The sequence below is a fragment of the Loxodonta africana genome, chromosome 4 (genome assembly GCF_030014295.1).
Source record: "Loxodonta africana isolate mLoxAfr1 chromosome 4, mLoxAfr1.hap2, whole genome shotgun sequence".
Taxonomy (NCBI): Eukaryota; Metazoa; Chordata; class Mammalia; order Proboscidea; family Elephantidae; genus Loxodonta; species Loxodonta africana.
The window spans coordinates 116,167,295-116,186,846 of record NC_087345.1 but is presented as its reverse complement, the minus strand read 5'-3'; the positions used below and the strand labels follow the sequence as shown (position 1 = coordinate 116,186,846).

The following is a 19,552-nucleotide window of genomic DNA, read 5'->3' as shown; positions in this document are numbered from 1 at the left end:
ACTCTTTTAAGATCTTAGATTATATAATATGCATATAAATCTTGATAACTAAGATTTGATACTTTGATGGTTCCTAAACTCGTCTGACTCTAGACTTGACTATTATTTATACAAGTTTAACATGATATATTAAATGCAATTAAATTTTTTTGTTTTAATGATTGCCTTGTAATTTTTTGTGATAGAATTATTTTTCTCTGTGTTTGAATGTGATTAAGATACTTATCCAAATTAAACATACAAGTCTTTTTCAAGACATTATAGTTCAAAAGCTGTTTTATTTAGGAAATGCCAGTGTGTATAGACAAAGAGTTTGTTTTATTTCAGCTTGATATTTAAAAGGCAGTAACTAGGTAGATGTTAAGCATTTTCTCAATATAAGCGGCTGTTCTTATAAGCCATCTCTGTTCATATATCCATTTAAACTACAAGCCCCTGTAAGTTTTCTGATTACCAGTGTAGACAGTGATCCACCTTCGTTTTTAACATCTGTAATTCCCCCTCATTTTCTTTTGCCTCTTTAAAAAAAAAAAACAGGGCCTGTATTTTTGTCAAGCAAATTCCTCTATAATCAGTAACTTAAAATTAAAAGTTCCTAAGTAGGAGTATGTTCCTTGGGCAGGAGGAATAGGGCTGTCTTTGAAGAATTATAATGAATTATGCATGTATATGTAACAGTAACTTAGAATAGGAATCTATTTAGTTTATGGAAAAATTTCCCAAATTAAAAAACATTAGAAAGAAACTATACCTTTGCTTTTTTAAAAGATAAAGCTGAAACAGCTACCTTAATGCTGTTCAAGTATGCTATTGGAAATCTTAATTACATAGCATTCCAGGAAAATGTAAGAGTATGTTTGCAGCTAACATTTTAAAATAGAGGTACTGTTAGAAGCTGATCAACAAGTCTTATTATTGTAGCGTAACTGCAAGTTTCACAGAATTGAAGTCTTTCACAGAATTTGAGTTTTAAATATAGATATTTTAAGCCTTTAAAGTTTAGATTTGATTCCTATATGTAGATAAGCTTGCTAGTTCACTGTTGGGGTATCATAGGTTAATTCTTTGTTTCAACTGCAGAATTTACTAACAATTTCTAAACATTAAGAGTTTTCATTTGTAATTCAACTTGAATTTTTAAGTAACTGATGCCCCCATGTGGTGAAAACTTGAACTTGGAGAATGTATTTTGATTTTTCTTTGATATAGCGAACATTAATGTTCATAAAGAAGCTGTTGACCAGTATATGTAATTTAAATTTTGTAAAGCTCATTGCCATAAAATTCACAGCCTTACCCTGTTATTGTCTCAGAAGTGCATGTAACCAAGCACGTACAATGAGACAGAGTTTTGGAAGCTATTTAATTACAAGTAGCGTAGGGATATTCGGATTTTATGTTTGATTTCTTATGTCTTTATTTTTGTGTCTCACATAGGTGATGTACAGTTCATTGATTATGAGTATTCTGGATACAACTACCTGGCATATGATATCGGAAATCATTTCAATGAATTTGCAGGTAAAATCCAGGGCTTAACCAGTGGAGTAGCTTATTTAACTTTGAAATGATACTTTTAAAATATTTTTTCTTTAAAGATGATAAGCTGGGGACAGAAGCAACATTTTCCTACTGTTGCTTTTTTTTCTTTATTTGTTTTGGTTTATCAGTGGAGGAAAGGGGAAATGACTGAAATTTCTTCCTTAATTGCCGTAAATACAATGGATCAGAGAATAATAGTAATTGAGATGTCTTCCATTGAGACCTAACATAATGCCAGGTGCTCTGTAAAATGTCATTTCATTTATTCTCCACAACAATCCTGTGAGTTAGGTAATATTCCTGGTTGACACACGAGGAAAGTAATTTACCAAGGTCACAGTAAAATGTTTCCCTGTTTCCATTGTGAACCTGGGCTTTTGGAATGTCGGTTAACTAAAAAAGCACGAGATTTTTTTATTTTTTTATTTTGGTTTTGACTACGAATAACTGAAAAGTTGTTGGAAATTAATCTATAATGACTGTCAAGTCTAAAAGTTTTAGGTTTTTTATGTAAGTGGAATTAAAAATTCATTTTATGGCTCTATATTTAGAAACATGAAATGCTCTAAAATTAAAGTTTAGAAATTGCTCTAAATGGTTTATACCAAACGGGAAGTTTTCATTGCTGAGTTTGTATATATTCATGTATCCAGGTTACCGGAGGGGAAACAAGTTGGTAAAGGTTTTTTATTTACAAATTTCCACTTGGTTCCTCTAGTAAGTTTATCATGTACATGATATATTCTCACATATTTGCTGCACATATTGTTTACATATCTTACCTGGAGAAGAGGAATCAAGCTGCGCATATAATATCACAACCACTGCTTGTGGGTATGAAAGAGGAAACTCCAGTTATCTTAGTGCTGTTTTGTGGAGAAAAAAAAATGGAACTAAAACTTGAAAGTTAATGAAGAACCTTCAATGCTAGCAAAATAGTATGAACTTTATCTTGTAGTTAGTATTTTTCAAACTGCGAGTCATGAAATCAAAGTCAAGTTTGTGGAGTAAAGACTGTCTTTTAAAATTTAAAGGAAGCAAAAGAATAGTGACAGAAAATATCAGCAATGTAAGGTGTAGTAAGGGTAAGTTTTGTTTCGTGAAGCTTAGTGTCACATGTGTGTGTAAGGTCTCAGTACAAAATGTGTTTCTTACCCTGAATCCCAATCAAAGTTTTAGAGCCACAGTTCTAGGTAGTTCTCCAGATACTAGTGTGCTTAAGAATCTTTTGGGAGTACTTATTAAAATGCAGACTTTGGGCTTCTGATGCTGGTGGTTCATGCTTCGAAGAAAAATTGCAGCAGAGTTTAAGCCGGAATATAGAATTAATGTTTGATTTATTATTTTAATAAATGCTGCTTAGTTAATACCTAGTATTCCAGTGAAAAATGGAAATATTTTATAATTAAATAAAAAGTAGATGACATAGATTATTAGAAGAGAATGCTTTTAAACTCTTCAATGTATTTTTTTTCCACTTTAGGTGTGAGTGAAGTAGATTATAGTCTCTATCCAGATAGAAAACTGCAGGGACAGTGGCTGCGTTCTTACCTTGAAGCCTACAAAGAATATAAGGGCTTTGGGACTGAAGTAACTGAAAAGGAAGTAGAAATACTCTACATTCAAGTCAATCAGTTTGCCTTGGTAAGTTTAAATGTAAGCAATTGATAAAAGATTCTTAGTATAATTTAAAAGTTTCATCATCTTATAGAGTAGTAATTTCCCATTTTAAGTTTTGTGAATTTGTGTCAAAATAATGATTGAAAAAATAGTGATTTGAAAAAACATGATTGTTTACAATTCAAAATACTTGAGGACCAAGATTTTGTTTTGTTCTCTACTGTATCCCCTAGAACAGTGCCTGGCCTAATAGGGGCTCAGTAATTATTTGTTTAATGAATGGATCTTGTTAGGGTTAAGGTTAATGTATGAAACAGTTTTTTATGTTATATCTATTCTCATTTTTTACTCTGTAAAGTATGTAACTAAGGTTAGGTTTAAGAGAAAGGAGGCTTTCCACAGTGCATGTAATCATCACACCTTAATGTTATCACGATAAAAGTAGTTTAGAAGAACCAGTGGAATTATGTTTTCATGACTTAGGCAGCGTTTTGTCTTCTTGATCTTTTTTTTCTATAAGGAGTTGATATTTTAATACCTTGTTATTTTCAGGACCCATTCTCCTTACATGCATGCTTTTTTTTTTTTTTTTCGTGTGTTTACATTATCTTTTGAGAATGATATATTAGGAAGAGATTTTAGCTAAGGTTTTAGACAAATTGAATACTAGGTTGAATTTATTCTAGGGTTTGTTTTTTTTTTAATCTACTTTTTTGTGTTAATATAATTATGTACAGTTGACACGGGAGATTCTTGCTGTGTTGTCTTTACAAATCCTACTCGTGAGTATACTGTTTCCATAGTCTTAAAAGCAGCATTTCCCCTGAGCCATTCAAAATGTATCTCAAGTTAGAGGATGTACTGAAAAGTGGGTTTTACTTGCTGTTCTGACATCTATTTTTAGTAAAATTGTTGGCTACATTAACGGCACATTCTCCAGTGGGTCCTAGGATGCCTGCTGTTTCTATTTATTTAAACTTGATCTTAAAATGGAGAATGTAGGGTTTTTTCCTCCTCACTGGGCCATTTAAACTTCAGAATCAACTTAAAACTTCTTTTTAAGCCTATTTCTGTCTTAGTTTAAGGAATATCACTATTGTTGTTACGATTTGTATTTTTCCCATCTACCCATTTAATTTCTAATGTTCCTAAGGCATTGAATTTCTGTTCATTTTCATATTAACTCCACTTAGCTTAGAAATTGTTAGTCAATAATATTGTTTACTATTAGAAAACTAACTTGGGTTTCTTTGTAAACTTTTGATGATGTTTAACATCTTTTTTGGATATTGTGGTTGTAGCTATATATTTTGTCATTGTTAGGTGTTATGTACAAAGAACGAAACACTGCCTGGTCCTGCACCATCCTCACAGTTGTTATGCTTGAGCCCATTGTTGCAGCTCCTGTGTCAGTCTGTCTTGTTGGGGGTCTTGCTCGTTTTCACTGACCTGCAACCTTACCAAGCATGATATCCTTCTCCAGGGACTGATGCCTCCTGATAACATGTCCAAAGTATCTCAGTGAGACGTAGTCTTGCCATCCTTGCTTCTAAGGAGCATTCTGGTTGTACTTCTTCCAAGACAGATTTGTTTGTTCTTTTGGTAGTCCATGGTATAGTCAGTATTCTTTGCCAGCAACACAATTCAGAGGCATCAGTTCTTCTTCTGTCTTCCTTATTGATTGTCCAGCTTTCACATGCATATGAAGCGATTGGAAGCACCACAGCTTGGGTCAGGCACACCTTAGTCTTCAAGATGACATGTTTGCTTTTTAATGTTAAAGGAGTCTTTTTCAGAGATTTGCCCAATGCAGTGCATCTTTTGTTTTCTGTATATGGTATTGAAAAATACAATTGCTAATGGTTTGATCACCAAGTTTTTTGTTAATATTCAGTAATCAGATATCAGGAGCCCTGGTGATGTAGTGGTTAAGAGCTCAGCTGTTAACCAAAAGGTTGGCAGTTCGAATCCACCAGCTACTCCTTGGAAACACTGTGGGCAGTTCTGCCGTGTTCTGTAGGGTCACTGTGAGTCGGAATCGACTTGATAGCAATGGGTTTGGTTTATGGGTTAATCTAAAAAAAAAAAAACTAGGTCACTTAAATTGAAGCCTTGAAAAAGGAGTAAAACATGGTGCATTCTCTCAAGCTGCTATAATTTAAAAGGTCAGATAAGATGTAGAAAATAACATTTTTTTCTGATAAAATTCAATACCCGTTTATACTTAAAATACTTAACAGATTTTTAGAATTGGAAAGGAACTTCTTTAAACTGAGTTTTTTGTTTTTAAGTATTTCCATCAAATGTACAGCAAATTTCATACTCAGTGAAATGTTAAACATACAGTAGAAAGTCTGATGGAAAAATGATAAAAGATAGATAAAATTTTAGTACAGTTTTAGTAGTATTTATTCCGCATTTGAGGAGCCCTAGAACTCAACTTGCTAACCTGTTTTAGGATGTCCTCTGAATTTACATATGCATAATTTTTGCAAAAAGTGTATATAGTAAATTTATTGTATTCTGAGGTTCTGATACCAATTCCCAGTTTTTGCTTATTGAGAAACCAATAAAAGCTCTTCACTTATTAAGCCAGTTTTTGTCTGAATTACTCTTCCTGCTTCAACTAAATTCTGGTGATTCTCTGTCGTGAGCTTCTCTTGCCTTCTCACCTTTTTCTTCTGGGATAGGTTACTTTCTTGTGTCAGAATAGAAAGAATATAGCAGAAACTAGCAAACACTCAGGGCCTCACCGGCCTGTCTCACTGAGATTACCAACTCTCCTTTTGAAACTCTGTCTTTCTTTTTCAAGACTGTATTTATAGCTTCTTTAGTTTACCTTCTGTATCAGCTTTTAATCTCATCTCATTGATCATTGAGTAAATGCCTGTCACACTCACAGGGTTTGAATAAATAAAATTAGGAAAGCAGAGTAAAATAAAAGCAAACCCTCAGTCTTTCTCCTTTATTATCTTTCATGCACTCTTCAGACGACTGCTGTCTGCCTTCTTTGTCACAACTTAAAAAAATTTTAGGTAAGGGTTAACAGGAATGACATAATGGCTAAGTCCAACTGAAACTTTTCAGTCTTAATTGATGTGTCGGTAGCATTTGAAATTATTAACTATTGATTCTTAAAATTTCCTCTTCCCTTAACTTTTGTGATACCATTCTTCCTTGGTTCTTTTCCTACTTTTTTGTCCTTTCCTGTTTTTTTTTTTCCTGTTTAGTCTCTTTACGTGGCTGCTCCTTTTTCTCCTGTTCCGCCAGTCAGCTTACATGTTGATGTCTCCTAGTGTTCTGATTTTGGGCTCCCTTTTCAGTTTACATACTTTTGTTGAGTGATCTGGTCCCATGGCCCTTCTGTTAATGATACCAATTTGTATCTCTGTCCACTGTTGAACTCTAGATCAGTACTGACTCTGCTCTCTAACTGGAGTTCATTAGTATCTGCCCCCAGTATATCTAAACCTAAATTGGTTTTTCATAGCCTTATCCTCTACCCCATTCTTTAGTCTTTATTTCACTATCTTAGTTTAATTAAAATATCATCCATTCAGTTGCTGTATTCTGAAACTAGGAAATTATCTTTCATGTCTTCCTTTTCCTCATTCTTAACATTTCTTCTGTTTCCAAGTTCTGTTATTGTTGGTTCCTAAAATTTTCTCAGTTCCAGCCCTTTCTCCTTAATTCTGTGACCTCCAAGTAAGCCATAATCTCCTATCTACATTAGCAATTGCTACTGCTGGTCCATTTGACTTCAGTTTCTCTCTGTCTCTCTGTCTTTAATTCAACCAGCATTAAAAAAGTCATCTTTCTAAATAATTAGAATCCAGTTGTGTCATTTCCTATGTTATGGCTCCTTATGACTTACAGATTGAATTCTAAATGATAGCAACTGCAAATTCTGTGTTATTCTCATTATTTTCCACCTCACACTTCTACTTCAGCAGTCATCCTTTTTGTCTTCTGACTATTCAATGATGTTTCATGCCTATGTAGTTGGCATAGGTTGTTTATTTTCCCTAGAGTACCCTTTTCTTGGTATCTCCAATAAATTCCTTTTGTTCCTTATGGATGTGCTTTAAATACTATTTCTTCCTCTGTGAAAGTAAAATGACGGTCAAAACTAGATATTTGCGTTATAAAACTAACCAGTATATTTACCAGTTTTTTAAACTTTGAGGAGTTTTTAGACACGTTCGCAGACTTGGAAAGGATTCTTTCTAAATAAAGTATTAGGATTAAGTAGGAGTTTTTCAGAAAACAGGTTGGGGATTTATTTTAGTTATTTTCTTTGCAACAGGTGTGGGTAGCTTGGAAATTAAAATTACCTTTAACGAAGAGACTTACATACTCATAAATTCTAAATCTGAGAGAAATAGTGTAAGTAAGTCATAGAATCACAGACTATGTTATTTTATTTGGAATTAAGTATTCTTCTCTTTGGCCTTTCTGAGAATGGACTATTTCCTGCCTTGCAAGAAAGGCATTTTCTTTACATCCATTTCTGTGTTGTATACAAATTTTTCGTTTTTCATGCTGTCAAAAAGTGTTGTCTTCCAAAATGAGATTTTTATGAGGATTTATGTATAATGGTTCTTCAATATGGAATCATTTAGTTATTTATAGTACTTTATAAATAAAAATGTATCGAGAAATACAGTTACTAACTCTGTTTGAAAAATAGTGGGTAGAGCTGGTTTACAGTTATTACTAGGTCCCAAAAGTTCCCCGATTTCTCAATCTTTTCTACTACAGAACCGATTTAATAGGAAGAAGAGATTAGGGTACTATCCACAAATGGTTTTATATTACTTAAAATATGCCAAGATGATTTAACGTAGCGATTCTCAAGCTTTTTGATCTTAGGACCCCCATGTACTCTTAAAATTTTCATAAGACCTCTAGGAGTTTTTGTTTACGTGGATTATATCTATCAATATTTACCATATTTGAAATTAAAACAAAATAAAAAGAAATACAAAATATAGATTAAAAAATTTTTATTAGTAAGCTCATTACATGTTAACATAAAAACCATTTTTAAAATTAAAAAATAACTATTTTCCAAAACACAAAAACATTTAATGAGAAGAATGGTGTTATTTTACACTTTTATACATCTCTTTAGTATCTGGCATAATAGAGTATAGCTGGATGGTAGAATCTGCTTCTGCATTCCCTCTGCCGCAAGATTATTGTTTTGGTTGAACTAGATGAAGAAAATCCAGTTTCACACATAATATGTTGTTGCAAAAGACCGGAGTATTTTCTTTTTTCGATAACTGTATACTATTTTTTGATACTATACCAAAACTCAACAAGTGGTAGTTTCTTAAAAGGTTAGTTGTAATGTTCAATCTGAACATACTGATTAACTTTTTGGAATCTCTAATACATTAAAATCTGTTGGTTTATTTTGCACTTTGAATGACTCTTTTTACTTGTACATGTAATTGTTACATCATATATTAAATTTGGAAAATTTTGATTCATTCAGTTGTGCAAATTTTCCAAATGTTGACGCACTTTATTCCATAATATCAAAAAAATCACATTCACTGATACCACTACCAGTATCATCAGCTAAGTTTTATGTACTATATTGAGAAGCTTTTACGCTCATGGGATCAAATACGGATTTTCCGAAATTCACATTTTTGGTTGAAAGCTCAGATTTTATCATTGGCAACAAATTCTGTCAGTTATTTTTCTTGAAGTGACAGGGTCTCCTTTTTATATTGAGAAAATGTCTGCCAAATACTCAAGTCTGATAACTTTAGTTCATGTATCAGTAGTTCTTTTAAGTAAAAATAGTGTTCCATTAAATATGTGTGAGTCAGCTCACAACTCAGTCACACAAGTGCTTTTCCTTGAGACAGACTTTGGGTATGCCGCAGATGTGCTTTATGTGTTCTTCCTATTTCATCATACAGAATGTTAAAACAAGGGACAAGAGTTAATAAAATTCATAGGTGTAATGCCTTAATAAAGGACACTTTTTTTTTTTCACATTTTGATCAGTTTTTTTTTTAATAATTTTTATTGTGCTTTAAGTGAAAGTTTATACAAATCAAGTCAGTCTCTCACACAAAAACCCATATACACCTTGCTACACACTCCCAATTACTCTCCCCCTGATGAGACAGCCTGCTGTCTCCCTCCACTCTCTCTTTTCGTGTCCTTTTCGCCAGCTTCTAATCCCCTCCACCCTCTTATCTCCCCTCCAGGCAGGAGATGCCAACATAGTCTCAAGCGTCCACCTGATCCAAGAAGCTCACTCCTCACTAGCATCCCTCTCCAACCCACTGTCCAGTCCAATCCGTGTCTGACGAGTTGGCTTCGGGAATGGTTCCTGTCCTGGGGCAACAGAAGGTCTGGGGGCCATGACCACCGGGGTCCTTCTAGTCTCAGTCAGACCATTAAGTCTGGTCTTATGAGAATTTGGGGTCTGCATCCCACTGCTCTCCTGCTCCCTCAGAGGTTCTCTGTTGTGTTCCCTGTCAGGGCAGTCATTGGTTGTAGCAGGGCACCATCTAGTTCTTCTGGTCTCAGGCTGATGTAGTCTCTGGTTTATGTGGCCGTTTCTGTCTCTTGGGCTCATAATCACCTTGTGTTCTTGGTGTTCTTCATTCTCCTTTGATCTAGGTGGGTTGAGACCAACTGATGCATCTTAGATGACTGCTTGCTAGTGTTTAAGACCCCAGACGCCACTTTTCAAAGTGGGGTGAAGAATGTTTTATTAATAGATTTTATTGTGCCAATTGACTTAGATGTCCCCTGAAACCATGGTCCCCAGACCCCTGCCCCTGCTACGCTGGCCTTCAAAGCGTTCAGTTTATTCAGGAAACTTCTTTGCTTTTGGTTTAGTCCAATTGTGCTGACCTCCCCTGTATTGTGTGCTGTCTTTCCAATAAAGGACAGTCTTTAGTGAGACTTGCTTTTTACTGTGAGTGTGTGGTGATGAAGAATAAGGTTGCTGCACTATAGTAAAACTCATGAGAGCCAGGAACTCGATGTGACTGCCTTGTTTTTCCGGGTCTTGCGAATTTTCTGCCTTTGACAGGGTGCAGTCTACCACTTCTCTGTCGCTTGTTTTAGTGGAAAATATTTGAGTTTTCCTTCTCTGACAGGTTTCCACCTTACACAGGTTCTGGCTTTCACAGGTTTTATTTTAGTGGTGTGGTGTCATTGTCTTGACTTAGGTTAGGATGCCAGCAGTTTTACCCACCACTTCTTTTTGTGCCATCAGTTCAAATGTCATCATAAGTGAAAAAGGCAAATAACTTATTAATATTATTATGAAAATAGTTTTGGGCCTCAGAACCTCCCAGAGGTATACATGGACCACAGTTTGAGAACCATTGATCTAGACTTTCAAATGGAAGTCATCTCATCTCAAAATTCACTTTCAATACCTTAGGTACTTCCTTAGGTAGAAAGAAGACCATTTTGGAAAATCTTTATCATTTTTATCATTCTAATTTCATATAGTAACAATAGCTAACATTTTATTGGATATTTGCTGTATGCTAGGCATTAGTTAGGCATTAGTAGTGTTATTACTTACATTTTACAGATGAGGAAATTAAGGCACAGAGAGGTTAATTAAATTGTTCAAAGCCATACAGCTAGTAAATTTTATAATCTGACTCAGAGCCCATCTATTTTTTAAAACCATGATGCTTCATATGTATGAATCTTTATCTCTTTACTACATGTTTTGTTCTTTTTTTATGCATGTATTTGATTTGATAGCAAGTTATATTCGATGGCACTAGTTTTTTTTTTTTTTTATCTATATGTATAAATAAATAAATCCTGTTAGTGATTTTTTTTAGAAAGATTAAAACCAAGTGCAGTAGTAATCCCAGCAACATACATTTTAAGTAGAGCTCTTTAGTGGGTAAAAATTTTTTTTAACATATGTTATTTCCATTAACCTTTAAAGCAGAATGGCTAATGTTACTCCGATGTTTTAAGTTATGAATCTGTGACTTAAAATTTGTGACTATTAGAGATTGCAAAGTGAGTTAGTGACAGAGACTGGGCTTGAACCCACATGCTCTTTAATGCAAAATAAAAATTCTTTCTGATACACTTTGCAGGTTCAGCTACCAAATTCATTTTTTTCCCAAATTTTATTTTTAATACCGAGATCATATATGTTGAGTAATTTTTTATTAGAGATCTTTTGTTGTTACTATAGTAGTGCAGTGAATTTCACTGAAACAAAAACCTTGGCTTGAAGATCTTTTTTTCTAATTAGAGCAGTTACAGTATTTCTTAGAAAGTGAAATTTTACTAGTGTTCTCAGAATGTAAACGTATCATCATATTTAACTGTAAATAGATTGTAACGCATACACACACAGTTATTTTTTAGTTCCTAAACACTTACACATTCTTCTGTTTTTTCTTTTAAATCCTAGAATCTATTTTTCTCTGGCTTAAATGAAGCTGTGTTACTTCCTTTATGTTGTGGTCGGTTATGCTGAATAGAGTCAATAAAATTGTTTTTCAGCTATTTATCATCTCTAGACTATTCTTTGTTTGGAGACTATTCTTTGCATTTAAATATTTATTGTTTCTGGAATTTATATTTTCCTTTTTGTGTATTTATGGCAAAAAAAAGATACCTTTGATAATAACATAGGGAAAGCCTTTTAGCAGTTATTACCATTAAAAACACAATTAACGTCTATCAATATTGATGCTGAGCCGTGCTTTGTACAAAGCAGGTTACAGAAATTGGGCTGTTTTTTAAGTGATTATAATTTCTCTCTCTGGTGTGGGCAAAAATGATCTCTAGCCATCCAGGTAACTGTATACACTTCAGTATTACCTGTATTTTAAATATTTTATATAATAAAAGCAGTGAGAAAGAAAATATGCATGGAGTTGATGAAAAAAATGGATTGTTTTTCACAATTTGATTAACAGTTAACTTGTTTGTTTACTTGTTTTGCAAAGAAATGCATTATCATAATTCTTGAATTTTTTCTTCCTCCTTTTAGGCTTCTCATTTCTTTTGGGGATTGTGGGCTTTGATTCAAGCTAAATATTCCACTATTGAATTTGATTTTCTTGGGTAAGTTTTAATTTTGCTCTATGCATTACGTTTGTCTCTACTCTTATTTTGGATTAACATTGAGAACTCATATGAAGCATTGCACTTAATTTTGTCAGTCAAGTATAAAGGCTGCAAATATTTGGGCTGTGAGGAAATATAAGTGTTCTCTGTATTAGAAAAAGTGTCCAGTAGGTGGTGCAATAAACTAAAAATAAGTCTTTTGAAATCTTAAAACTTAAAAAACCAGTTTAGGTGAGTGAGTGGAAATACAGAAGTGATTAAGTTTTCAGCTTTAACTAATCTTGTTATTCACTTTTCTCACTAGGTATGCAATTGTGCGTTTTAACCAATACTTCAAAATGAAGCCTGAAGTTACTGCGTTAAAAGTGCCTGAGTAGAGAGGAGATTTAATTATTCTCAAGTATTTGAGCATTCCTTGTGAATCTTTCCTTAAAGAAATTCCGAAAAGCCAATATTTGTTAAAATTCTGTTAATTTGGTTATCTTGCTTTACAAATTGGGCCTCTCAACAACCAATCTATATTTTAAATAGACTGAATGATGTCAAGAAATACGCCTACTGCTGTCAGTATGTAGTGGATTAGAAATTTGTTATATCTACAAAAAGCTATAAAGATGTCAGTTTAATCCTTGCTTTGATATCCTAATCTGTGTTATATGTGAATTATTTATTATAAAGTTAGCATTCTGTGGCTGCTTTCATCTGTTTGTTGAGTGTAAGCAATGTAAATGTTCTGGAGTAGTTTTCCTTTAATATGATTAATTTCAGTAAACATTCTAGGTATTCAGTGTCAACATTAAAATTGATGCACTGTAAGTGAAATGAATCATTTACTCTTGAAACACCAGTCACTGGTGTAGATAACTTGGGCTGTTCATATAAAAATGTCTGTTTAGGAGGATGAAATATGTTCACCTGTGTTGATGGTACATCTTTTTAATTTGAATATTGAAAAGCATTTCTTTTTTCGGTTATATATCTTAGAACAAAATTATCTTTTCCCTGCATAGTCTGGCAGTAAGAATATTGATGTGTACCATATAATCCTGGAATAGATAACAATGATTTAATGTTACTACAATCTGTATTAAGTAATTTCATCTAAGTACTAGTTTCAGTTTTTAAAATTTTATTTTATCAAATTGTTTTTAACCAAAATTTTGTTTTACTTACTGAGATCTTCTATATTTTTGTTTGTTTTTGTATAACAGCTAGTATAATAGTTGCAGTTTTTGAAGCAAATATTGAAAGCTTATCATACTTGGGAACAAGAAAACATCATATAGATTCTTTTTTACCTCTCCAATTTCATTCCTGATATTTTTATTTCATGTTTTAGTTCGGCCCCGTATCTTTAGACTGATAGTAAATGACTACTTGATGCATGTGATATGTTGAAGTTGTTAAAAGGATTAAACAAGGAGCATTTAGGACACTGATCTTGTACACTTAAAATTGGATATACCAAAATGTGAACTAAGCAGAAATACTCACGATGAGAGGGCTTTTTTTTTTTTTTAATGTTTTGTTTCGTCTTGCATTTATTTAACTATATGTTTTTTTATTTTGTTTGGATTTAGGCAGTTATATGGAAGGAAGTTAGATATTTGGGATAGATAAGTAGGCTTCAAGTTTTGTGATTGCTGTGTGGGGTTGAACAGTCATAATAATTTTACTTTGAAAATTAGTCTGACAAGCTTTGCACTTTGGTCACATAAGTGCCCATGTACAAAGTTGGCTTAATAGATCTGCATATTCAGAATATGCGGCCACCAATTTCACCTCTGAAAAACCTTACGGGGAGTTTGCTGTATTATTCCAGATGACTGAGTATACGGTCAGACAAGTGCTTTAAACACACTTGGATTATTTCAAGATGTTTAAAGCTAATAAGTAGAAACACTTAAAGGCCATTTTAAAATGGTAAATTCTGGTTACAGAAATAGAAACGTGAAGTCTGTTTGTAGCTATAACAGTGTTAGACCAAGATTTGTTTTCTACCTCCCCGATGTTAAAAATGTTCACCTTTGTTTTTATAAACACATTTACTATAGGATCAGTAGAATTTTGTCCAGTCGATTAAGTGAATGGAACCAATTAAACAATAGCTTTCTTAATGTTAGGGTGAACTTTAAAAAATTGTTTTTGATGTGATTTTCATCTGTGGTTGCAACATTTTCTTAAAATGATGAAGAATATGTAAAACTCTTGATTTTTTTTTTTTTTTTTTGCTTTCTGACTTCTTAAAGTTCAACAGTGTATATATTGGAGTACTATGGGAGGAAAGAAGGCAATTTATCTACCTTACTCCATAATCTGACTTCAGACCATTTGGAATAGACATTTCACTGAGCCAATGCTGGTAGACTGTGCATAGCCGCTAGCTGTGACTCTATTATAAGCATTTCTGAGAGATTTGTATAGAAGTGAATATAATGGGGAGTAGGGACTCTCTAGCCCGAGGAGTATGCAATGGATCTCCAATTTGAAGTGAGGTATTTAGTATTTTGTCCCACTCTTTGGAGAGATTTTAGGTGTTGTAATGCTCTGATACTTCTGTACAGGCATTTGGAATGATGGTGCAGGCTTAGAAATAGGGCTCAAAATTGCTTCCCTTTATATTTACCATTTGAGGGATTCTAAAGGAAGGTAAATCTCAACCACAATCTAAAAGCATCTCTCTAAAATTTGTTTTGTGGCTTTCTGAGATGTCTGTTGCCTTTTTATGTTAAGCTAAGGAACTTGAATGCCTTACCTAATAACTCATCTGGTAGTAAGCCCATTTTGTAAATACGAGAATGGTTGTTAGAAGTGGCATCCATGTATATTCAATGTTAGTAGACCATAGTGGCCTGGATGCTTTTAACAAGCAAAATTCAACGATCCACCTCCCTCTTTTTTCCTTACACATTTGTATGACCTTACCTGACTAGTAATACTTGATTTTTTCCTCTCCTAACGCCATGCTACTACCACTTTCTGGGAATCGAGATGTGGTAGTAAATTATACTATTCACATGGTCACCCGAGATCAGTATGAGCACAAAACTCATCAGCTAGGTCTGCCTGGAATGTATATACAGCAATGTAAATAAAAATTTGTAAATTAGTGTGAATTGTATCTTGCATATGAGATTGTATATGTTTTTGCATTCTCTCTTTTTTTTGGTAGAAATTGTTCTGTAAGAAAATGATCCAGCTTTTTGGTTTTGGACTGGAAATAGACAACAATTCTGGCTGCACAGTGGGATAACAGAGGAACTGGGAAGTAGGGTTTATCAATTTTTATGTTAATGTCAGCACCTATTTAGCCTCTCAGTGCCTAATGTGACTTTTCTTCACTTCTTTAGTTGACATTAGTTTTTGTGAGATTAGATTCCTGGAAGTAGTGAGTTTATACACTGTTACATTAATAGAGCTCCATTCTTTGAGTCATGGTTCTAAGCTAAAGCAAATTAAAAATGTAACTTAATGATTGAAAACTGAACCATTATTACCTTTTCCTATTTTCAGGGTTGTTAACCTTTTTCTAAAAAACAAAACAAAACAAAAACCAAACCTTAAATTTTATATGTCCAGACCCCATGTATACAAGAAATAGGATAAATAGCAGCTTAACATATAAATAATAGTTCATCTTAAGTATATCTTAGTTGGCTTCTCTAAATAAAGTTGTTCATGATGGACTTTTAAAAGACAGAAAAGTTATAAGTCAACTATTTTCCATTTAGTCTAAAAATACTTACTTTCAACTTTATTTTGACTTCATAATTATGTTAACAAACTTTTCAGATTTAAGAAAAAAAATTTTCCCCAAACACTCTCAATTAGAAGTTAGAAACCTACCCCACTTTAAAAATTATAACGTTTCTTTTTTAGATTACAAACGTTCTGTAACGTTTTGTGAACTCCTTACTTTTTAATATAAATTATAATATTATCTAGTAGTTTGATTTTCTGCTTTAAATTGCTTTTAATAACCATTTTGTACTGCATCTCAAAGTGATATAGATTTAAACTTTTAATATTCCTCAGTCATTCAGTTGATAGACAAACAACAGTGCTTTATGCTAGGAGGAGGTTTTGTTATTGGCAGCAATTTGTAGTATTTTACGGAAAAGAAGGCAAGTGCTTGTAATTATAATGGACAAAGGAGGAAGAATTATATGTGGTAAAGTAGCTTTATCTTTATTTTGAAATTGATTAGCTCTGATTTTTTTGTTTTCCACAGTAGATTATAAAATATCCTTTGGGAACTTAGTTACATATTAACTAATTTACTTGTTTTGTTTCTTTTTAAAGAAGATATTTCTTATACTGAACCACTTTTTCATCCCTGTTACATACCATTTGTGTGATGATAGTGTTACGTCTTGGGACTTGATGTCTTTGGACAGGAAAGTATATCAGCTATTTTAAATGAATTTTTCCCATCTCTGAAGCTGACTCTGTAAATGTTTTGCTGTAAAAGAAAAGCCTTTGATTTGCATTGCAAGTAGATTATTGGGGCATCTTTTTTTCCAAAGTGAATGATACATTGACAAATGAAATCTGGCAACATTTTTGTTTCTAATACCTAATACTTGAAAACTGAAATTAATGAGAACATTATAGGATGAATTAGGTTTTTCTGAACAGATTTTTCTCCCCCAGATTTTATTTTTGGATCATAATTTTCCAAAGATATGGACTGTTTAAATGGAAAAAATAACATTGCTTGTAGAAAATACCCTTTTGTGTTTGAGAGATCCGAAATTCAAGTTGTTAGTAGGTTTCTGTCTGAAATGTGCTTTCTCTTCTTTCCTATACTTGGTGTACCAACTGTACTACTCATGCTGTAAACCAGTGGGATTAAGATATCATTGTATCCATGTACAGTCTGAATCCTGTAGCTTTTTCTAGTTATGAAAATACAACTCTCTAAAATCCCATTTTAATCTCTAAATGTAGACATTTTTGTTGTTTACATCTTACCCATTAATGGTATTATGACTACCATTAATCATTTTAATAAAACACTGATAAAATGTTTATAAAAACTGAAAGCATAACATTGTTATTTGAACTAGTTAATGAAGAGTAAGGTAAAGTTGACTGATTTGAATTGTAGGTGTTCCATTAGCTAAATTTTAAAACTTTTAATAAAGGAACTTTCAAAGATAAGTTGACGCTATGGTATCCATATAAATTAGCTTCTGTGACCTGGAAAAGACCCCCATAAAGCTGTGGAGAAGATGGCAGTGTATACGTGCCATGGCTGTTGTCGTGTGCTGCTACTGCTTAGATGTAGGTAGTGACACACTGAAATCCTTGTTGCCTGGTAATCTTTAAGTAATTTCCTCTACTTATCTATAGTAAAAAACTATAAATCGATGGGATCTGCAAACAGGAAACTTTTTGACTGCATTGTAATTTAGGAACCTTTGTACAGCCAGGTCAGTTTCCATGATACGAAGTATTTGACTTTTAAAATATACTCTTATAAGGAAGAATACGTGGTATTACTCCATGTGCTTAAATGATAATTTCCTTATTCAGTTTCAGAAGAAAAAATGCCAAGTAGTAATTACCATTGCATTAACTGTATACTGAATTGGGAAATTGTGGCATAAAACTTAAATCTGTGTTTATCAAATGTGAACCATAGTAGTATAATGCTGCTTTGTATATACTGTAAGTGCTACAAATAGTCTGAGCACTGAAAATGTATTGATACCTCTCAAATAAATGCAACTTTTGATGTAGGTGTTTTGATACGCTCAGAAAGTATCTGAGTGTCTGCGAACTTGTTAATCTGTTTGGTAATGAAGATACTTCCTTTTTTTTGTTGCATATTTACATGTTCAAAATGCAGTTTTTCCATTTTTTACTACTGTTAATTTAAGTAAAATTTGTTTTGTGGATAAAATGGGGTTGCCAGTGAAAAAAAATTTAAAACCTCATTCATCTCACTGCTTAAGTAAAAATACATTTTTTGCTATATGTTCATAAGCTTTTAATGACACTGTATTTCTGTTCAAAATATAAGTGATGTTTTGGCTTTATTTCTGTCCAGTAAGGCCTTTTGTCATTGATTAAATAAAGGAATGTATCTTTTTGAAGAGATTTATATTCTGTAAATAAAAATAAAAATTGGCTATAACAATAAAGTTGGGTTCTAACTTCATTGTATCCATAATTTTATTGTCACTTTATTTTTTAGGTTTTCTTTTTGTAGGATATCTGGAAAAACAAGGCTTTTAAAACAGTTTTGAGAAAAGTTCAGAAAATGTGTTGAGGTGATAGTGTGGAATATCATGTAACTTAGGAACAAGTTCTGTTTACCTAATTTAAAAATTCATTATTCTTTTAACCACTGTGCTTAATTTGTGTCTTCTCTGCTTGGGGCTGGAGGTGGGAAACGTAGATGAATAAAAACATTGTCTGGGACCTAGCATCTGCAACGTTTATTAAGCTCTTGACAAATGTCAGATACTGTGATAGATGGTGGACATACAAGGATAAATAAGACGTGATCAGTGCCTTCAGGTGATGTCTGTTTACCATGAAGATCAGTTCTCCATAATAAAAATAATGCGTATGTGTGCGTGTTTTAGCAAATGTTTTTAAATTTGGGTTTTCTAACAATTAGATTGAGGTTGTGTATACTGAAATACTCCAAAAGTGATATCCGCTTCATAGGGTATCACAACTGAAGGAAGTCACTGGGTGATGTTAATTTTGATCACTTGGTAAAAGTTTTGTTCTTGTGTCTTCACTGTATAGTTTTTATTTTTCCCTTTGCAACTAATAAGCAATTGGTGGGGAGATGCTTTAAGTTCCTGTATTTTGCACTTTATTAAATATCCTCTGCCTTTGCCTTTTGATTTAGTAACACTTGATAAGTCTTTCCTGAATTGGATCTTTATTATGATGACTGCAAAATGGTGATTTTTTCTGTTCCACTATGTGTTCCACGTATATTAGCATTTTACTGTAAGGAATCGCCCTCATGTATCTATTCATCTATCCGTCATCTACCATCTATGTCGCTAATTGTTTAAGTATAGACTTGTAGATTCCTATTTTATTCAGTGGTTTATAATCTGCTTATGTATGGTTTATACTACACTTGCTTATATTGATGTTAAATGGTTTATACTATACTTATTTATATTGATGTTAAAATTGTCTGAGCTTTGACTTGAGGGAGCCCCGTCAAAGGTCATTTCTGTGTCCTCTTGATAACGCCTTCAGCGGTTTTTTTTTTTTTTTTTTTTTTTGTGCATGCGTGTGCACTTCCTTAATTTCTAGC

General features: G+C 33.0%; 1 protein-coding gene across 2 annotated transcripts in view; it reads left to right on the top strand.

The window, feature by feature from the left end:
* Positions 1-18,234, top strand: part of ETNK1 (ethanolamine kinase 1) — a 58,577-nt gene extending 40,343 nt beyond the window's left edge. Inside the window, exons 5-8 of one of the 2 annotated variants that reach the window (XM_003405693.4) lie at positions 1,438-1,521; positions 3,026-3,186; positions 12,182-12,255; positions 12,563-18,234. In XM_003405693.4, the coding sequence (XP_003405741.2) occupies positions 1,438-1,521; positions 3,026-3,186; positions 12,182-12,255; positions 12,563-12,635 (392 nt within the window). In that variant the 3' untranslated portion in view covers positions 12,636-18,234. Of the gene's footprint in view, positions 1-1,437; positions 1,522-3,025; positions 3,187-9,395; positions 9,541-12,181; positions 12,256-12,562 lie in introns of those variants that run through there. The other variant, XM_064284487.1, reaches the window with a different exon arrangement.
* Positions 18,235-19,552: the final 1,318 nt, after the last annotated feature.